Source organism: Conger conger, chromosome 5 (assembly GCF_963514075.1).
Source record: "Conger conger chromosome 5, fConCon1.1, whole genome shotgun sequence".
NCBI lineage: Eukaryota > Metazoa > Chordata > Actinopteri > Anguilliformes > Congridae > Conger > Conger conger.
Genome location: NC_083764.1, coordinates 3,619,364 through 3,626,243, shown reverse-complemented (window position 1 = coordinate 3,626,243; position 6,880 = coordinate 3,619,364). Strand labels below are relative to the sequence as shown.

Genomic DNA, 6,880 nt, shown 5'->3' with positions numbered 1-6,880 from the left:
GCCGCGTTCGCTGTGACCTTTGACCTGTCGTGTTCGCCGTGACCTTTGACCTGTGGTGTTTTGTGCCCGTTTGCGTTTCAGAGCGGCTCGTGTACGAAGTGCGACAGAAGTGCAGAAACATCGAAGGTACGCCCTCGGCCTCGGGCAGGAAGTCCGAGCCTCACTTCCTGTCGCTTCTCCTTCCTGTCAAGAGAGAGACGTTGTTGTTTCCATTCGCGGCGCGTTTGATGTTGTCCGCCGTTGCGTGTGTACCTGCTTTTCACAGAGTGTAAGGTTACTCTGAACACGACACGCAGCTCGAGAAGAGAGGCTCACACAGACACACAGACACACAGAGCGCATGCAGTACAGATGGGCGACAAGTTAAAGGAACAACCAGAGTAAATGAGTGGAGAAGTAACACAGGCATGTTTGCGTACAGGTGTTCTGCACAATACAATTCGGCAAATTCCCTGGTGTAAAATCCAGCTATGACCAGCTTGAAATGACCAGTTACCAGCTCAAAACAAAGCTTTAACTGGCCAAACATAGCTTGAGATTACCATCACCCTAACCCTCTCTGTGCAGATATCTGTAATACTGTACCCAGATCAGTGCTGAGTGTACTGACAAGGCTCTGCTCTCTGTACAGATATCTGTAATACTGTACCCAGATCAGTGTGAGTGTACTCTCTCTCTGTGCAGATATCTGTAATACTGTACCCAGATCAGTGTGAGTGTACTCTCTCTCTGTGCAGATATCTGTAATACTGTACCCAGATCAGTGTGAGTGTACTCTCTCTCTCTGTGCAGATATCTGTATTTCCTGTGGAAGCCTGAATGTGTCCCTGGAGCATCCTCTCTTCACTGGGGGCATGTGCCAAAGCTGCAAGGTAAGAGCCGCCCGTGAACGTGAATAAAGTGCAGTATTTTTCACATTGGCATTTTGAGTTTATCTCAAACCGGTTTCTCTCTCTCTCCCTCCCACCCTCTGTCTCTCCCTCTCTCTCTCCCCCCCCCCCCCCCTCTCTCTCTCCTGCAGAACTGTTTCCTGGAGTGTGCGTATCAGTACGATGACGACGGCTACCAGTCCTACTGCACAATCTGCTGCGGCGGCCGTGAGGTGCTAATGTGTGGCAACAACAACTGTTGTCGGTGAGAGCGCTTTTATTTTGAAAGGGTCGGAAAGAAGATCTGTGTTGTTCAAAAAACGGAGCGCGGTTTTGCCCGCTTGTACGCACACCCCAGTTCACTAATGCTATCGGCCCCAGTTCGCTCAGGCTAACAGCCCCAGTTACCTATCAGCCCCAGTTCACTAACGCTAACAGCCCCAGTTCCCTAATCTAACAGCCCCCAGTTCACTAATCCTAACTGTCCCAGTTACCTATCAGCCCCAGTTCACTAACGCTAACAGCCCCAGTTCCCTAATCTAACAGCCCCAGTTCACTAATCCTAACTGTCCCAGTTACCTATCAGCCCCAGTTCACTAACGCTAACAGCCCCAGTTCCCTAATCTAACAGCCCCAGTTCACTAATCCTAACTGTCCCAGTTACCTATCAGCCCCAGTTCACTAACGCTAACAGCCCCAGTTCCCTAATCTAACAGCCCCAGTTCCCTAATCTAACAGCCCCAGTTCCCTAATCTAACAGCCCCAGTTCCCTAATCTAACAGCCCCCAGTTCACTAATCCTAACTGTCCCAGTTAGCAATCGGCCCCGGTTGGCTAACGCTATCAGCCCCAGTTCGCAATCAGCCCCAGTTGGCTAACGCTAACGCTAATGCTAACGCTAACGCTCTCCCCCGGGCAGGTGCTTCTGTGTGGAGTGTGTAGACCTCCTGGTGGGGCCAGGCGCGGCCCAGGCAGCCATTAAAGAGGACCCCTGGAACTGTTACATGTGCGGCAGCAAGAACCTCTACGGACTGCTGAGGCGCCGGGACGACTGGCCCTCCCGCCTGCAGCACTTCTTCGCCAACAACCACGACCAGGACTTTGTGAGTACTTCCCCTATGAGGTTGAGGAATGGCGGAGAGCCGGGCGCGACTGAGGGTAGTCCCTAGTGAGCGGGCACGCGAACGTGTCCGCCACTAAACCCCGGGAGGTCGAAAAAACATACCGGGGACAACGTCCCTCACCCGCAGACTCACACGAGCCGAAAACAAAAGAGAAAAAAAACTAAAGAACACACAACGAGCAGAACACCTTCCTTACCTTTTTCTTTTATTTTTTCTTTTAAATTCAAAACCCACAACCAGCACAATACCTGACTCCTTTGACAGTGGGTCTGCCGTGTGCTTACCAGCTTGGTGGCAGAGCGAACACCAAAGCGTCAACCGATGGTCAAAGAGGGCTTTAAATACCTTCTGGAGGTAGACACCCCGTTGGCACTAATAAGCACCAGGTGAAAATAATAAACTGGTGGCCACAACCGGTACTACCTCCCAACCCTGACATCCCCCTGTTCATGGTCCTACCATGACCAGGACTTTGTGAGTATCTCCCCCTGTTCATGGTCCTACCACGACCAGGACTGTGTGAGTCTCTCCCCCTCTTCATGGTCCTACCACGACCAGGACTGTGTGAGTATCTCCCCCTGTTCATGGTCCTACCACGACCAGGACTGTGTGAGTATCTCCCCCTGTTCATGGTCCTACCACGACCAGGACTGTGTGAGTATCTCCCCCTGTTCATGGTCCTACCACGACCAGGACTGTGTGAGTATCTCCCCCTGTTCATGGTCCTACCACGACCAGGACTTTGTGAGTCTCTCCCCCTGTTCATGGTCCTACCACGACCAGGACTGTGTGAGTCTCTCCCCCTCTTCATGGTCCTACCACGACCAGGACTGTGTGAGTCTCTCCCCCTCTTCGTGGTCCTACCACGACCAGGTCCTACCACGACGAGGACTGTGTGAGTATCTCCTGTTCATCACTACAAACAGGACTGTGTATGTTTTCTGTTAGTGGTTCTACCATGACTAGAACTTGGAATATCTCCTCTATGGAATCTCCCCTACTGCTTATACTATTGTCTTGAGCCCCTATTAAAACCCTACAAAATGTTTGCCCGCTTCCTACATTTTCTACGTTTTACATACAGTGGGGCAAAAAAGTATTTAGTCAGCCACCAATTGTGCAAGTTCTCCCACTTAAAAAGATGAGAGAGGCCTGTAATTTTCATCATAGGTACACTTCAACTATGAGAGACAGAATGTGGGGAAAGAATCCAGGAAACCACATTGTAGGATTTTTAATGAATTAATTGGTAAATTCCTCGGTAAAATAAGTATTTGGTCACCTACAAACAAGCAAGATTTCTGGCTCTCACAGACCTGTAACTTCTTCTTGAAGAGGCTCCTCTGTCAGCAACTCGTTACCTGTATTAATGGCACCTGTTTGAACTCGTTATCAGTATAAAAGACACCTGTCCACAACCTCAAACAGTCACACTCCAAACTCCACTATGGCTAAGACCAAAGAGCTGTCAAAGGACACCAGAAACAAAATTGTAGACCTGCACCAGGCTGGGAAGCCTGAATCTGCAATAGGTAAGCAGCTTGGTGTGAAGAAATCAACTGTGGGAGCAATTATTAGAAAATGGAAGACATACAAGACCACTGATAATCTCCCTCGATCTGGGGCTCCACGCAAGATCTCACCCCGTGGGGTCAAAATGATCACAAGAACGGTGAGCAAAAATCCCAGAACCACACTGGGGGACCTAGTGAATGACCTGCAGAGAGCTGGGACCAAAGTAACAAAGGCTACCATCAGTAACACACTACGCTGCCACGGACTCAAATCCTGCAGTGCCAGACGTGTCCCTCTGCTTAAGCCAGTACATGTCCAGGCCCGTCTGACGTTTGCTAGAGAGCATTTGGATGATCCAGAAGAGGATTGGGAGGATGTCATATGGTCAGATGAACCAAAATAGAACTTTTTGGTAAAAACTCAACTTGTCGTGTTTGGAGGAGAAAGAATGCTGAGTTGCATCCAAAGAACACCATACCTACTGTGAAGCACGGGGGTGGAAACATCATGCTTTGGGGCTGTTTTTCTGCAAAGGGACCAGGACGACTGATCCGTGTAAAGGAAAGAATGAATGGGGCCATGTATCGTGAGATTTTGAGTGAAAACCTCCTTCCATCAGCAAGGGCATTGAAGATGAAACGTGGCTGGGTCTTTCAGCATGACAATGATCCCAAACACACAGCCCGGGCAACGAAGGAGTGGCTTCGTAAGAACCATTTCAAGGTCCTGGAGTGGCCTAGCCAGTCTCCAGATCTCAGCCCCATAGAAAATCTTTGGAGGGAGTTGAAAGTCCGTGTTGCCCAGCGACAGCCCCAAAACATCACTGCTCTAGAGGAGATCTGCATGGAGGAATGGGCCAAAATACCAGCAACAGTGTGTGAAAACCTTGTGAAGACTTACAGAAAACGTTTGACCTCTGTCATTGCCAACAAAGGGTATATAACAAAGTATTGAGATGAACTTTTGTTATTGACCAAATACTTATTTTCCACCATAATTTGCAAATAAATTCTTTAAAAATCAGGTATACCTATGATGAAAATTACAGGCCTCTCATCTTTTTAAGTGGGAGAACTTGCACAATTGGTGGCTGACTAAATACTTTTTTGCCCCACTGTAACTGTTCTTAAAGGGGAGTGATGGCTGTTCTTAAAGGAGAGTAATGCCAGCTCTGCTTAAAGGGATGTTCTCTCTCCCTATCGCTGCAGGATCCACCAAAGCTTTACCCGCCGGTCCAAGCTGAGAGGAGAAACCCCATTCGGGTCCTGTCGCTGTTCGACGGCATCGCGACAGGTGAGATCGCAGCCTTGTTTCTCCTCCTCTTCCATTAGCGGGCAGCGTGGCAGAGCGCCGGGTTATTCTGCTACACGGAGCGTGGCACAGTAACCCCGTTTTTTGGAATGTTTTCAACATTCTAAGTTGAGTTCCAGAACTCCACTGTTCTCAGTTGCCGGCAGCGACTGTGACATCAGAGTTAGAATATTCAGTTAAGAACATTCTAATCATGTATTTGTGGTCTTGCACCGTAAAGGGTTAATGTGGTGTGTCGGACCCTATATCTGTCCCAGGTTATTTATCTATTCATGTGGAATTCTGCCATTTTAGAGGGGTTTTATCACTGGAGCCTGAGGGACTGAAGGGCTTTTTTTCCCTGCTCATTTGTCGGCAGTTTGTAGTCGCAGTTAAACTTGTAATTCTGAAGATTAGAATCCAGATGAGGTGATCTGAAGGGCGCAGTCGTGTTTGGTGTTTAATTAGGATCTATCGCTGTTACCTGTCATCCTGTGATGATCAGGGCTGGAAAAATCCCGCTTTAGGAAGTAGGACGTCTCCCACAGTATTTTGTTCCAATCACCTGGATTTGCTAATTAGCACAATTCTTCAGCTGGAAGATAGAACTAATTAGTGAAGTCAGCTGGCAGGACTTTTACTTTCTGACCCCTGGACTTCCCACCCCTGGTAACAATGCACAGTGCAAGGTGTTGATGTCTTGGCGACTTACAGTTGATTAGACTAAGCAGGGGCCAGTCCCACCTGGAGCAATGTGGGGTTACCTGCACTGATCTTTCTGTGGCCACACCGGGGTTCGTGGTGTGGTCTACAGGCTGCCCCGTGTTAAGTGACCTCTGACCTTTGACCCGCAGGGCTCCTGGTGCTAAAGGACCTTGGGATCCAGGTAGAGCGCTACATAGCGTCGGAGGTGTGCGAGGACTCCATCACTGTGGGCATCGTGCGGCACCAAGGCCGGATCATGTACGTGGGAGACGTGAGGAACGTCACACGCAAACACGTGAGTGCCCCTCCCGCCCTGTCCCGCCACACGCAAACACGCGAGTGTCCCGTCACACGCAAACACGTGAGTGCCCCTCCCGCCCTGTCCCGCCACACGCAAACACGCGAGTGTCCCGTCACACGCAAACACGCGAGTGTCCCGTCACACGCAAACACGCGAGCGTCCCGCCCCGTCTCACCCTGATCTGTCCTGTCAGAACGTACCCACTGTTACATTTCATTTAGCGGACGCTTTCATCCAATGCTTCCGTAGTACAGGCATGAGTGAACAGCCGTGCTGATTGTGTGCATTACGGTACCTGCTGACTGCAGGCGTGGATGTAAGCATGTCTGTATCCAGGATACGGGCGGTGTGAGGTGTCGCTGCCGTGGGGTGTAAGCGTGTCTGTATTGTGGGGTGTAAGTGTGTCTGTATTGTGGGGTGTAAGCGTGTCTGTATTGTGGGGTGTAAGCGTGTCTGTATTGTGGGGTGTAAGCCAGGGGCGTGTCTAGAACATTTTGAATGGGGGGGGTCAGGCTGGGGCACAGACCCAGAGGAGGGGGGCCAGCCATCAAGGCTTACCATATATATGGTTTGCTGCGTACAATGGCCTATCATATTCCGGTTCTGGTAGGGGGGGCACCAGGGGTGGCCAATCAGATTCCAGGGGGGGGGCAGTGCCACCCCTGGCCCCCCCCTGGCCCCGCCCCTGGTGTAAGCGTGTCTGTATCCAGGATACGGTCGGTGTGAGTCTGGGTCCCAGAGGCTGTGTTCATCGTTCACTTCATTTCCGTACGGTCGGGGATTAGTGATGTCGCGGCTACCATGGAGACGGGTTTTACTCTGAGCAGGTTATGGGTTATCGAACGCGAGTGCGCGGGGGGGGGTGTCTCTCCTCCACTGCTGTACCCTTGACGGAGGCGCTTAAGCCTGAAGAACATTCCGGAATAAACCCAGCCCTGGTCAGGACCCAGGCTTTCTGCAAGGAGAACACAGCGTCTCATTTGGGATCCATTTTTACCCTGACATCGGCGATCAATACGGTTTTCATCGGAAACTATGCGGTTTGTAAATTAGACCGAGCACACTTTTACAACGCGT

General features: G+C 50.5%; 1 protein-coding gene across 8 annotated transcripts in view; it reads left to right on the top strand.

Moving 5' to 3' along the window:
* The window catches only part of dnmt3ab (DNA (cytosine-5-)-methyltransferase 3 alpha b), a 175,975-nt gene that overhangs the window by 156,289 nt on the left and 12,806 nt on the right, over positions 1–6,880 (top strand). For all 8 annotated transcript variants that reach the window (XM_061240976.1, XM_061240978.1, XM_061240977.1 and 5 more), the window contains 6 exons: positions 82–126; positions 793–872; positions 1,022–1,134; positions 1,788–1,971; positions 4,716–4,800; positions 5,652–5,797. In XM_061240976.1, coding sequence (XP_061096960.1) covers positions 82–126; positions 793–872; positions 1,022–1,134; positions 1,788–1,971; positions 4,716–4,800; positions 5,652–5,797 — 653 coding nt within the window. The remainder of the gene's footprint in view (positions 1–81; positions 127–792; positions 873–1,021; positions 1,135–1,787; positions 1,972–4,715; positions 4,801–5,651; positions 5,798–6,880) is intronic.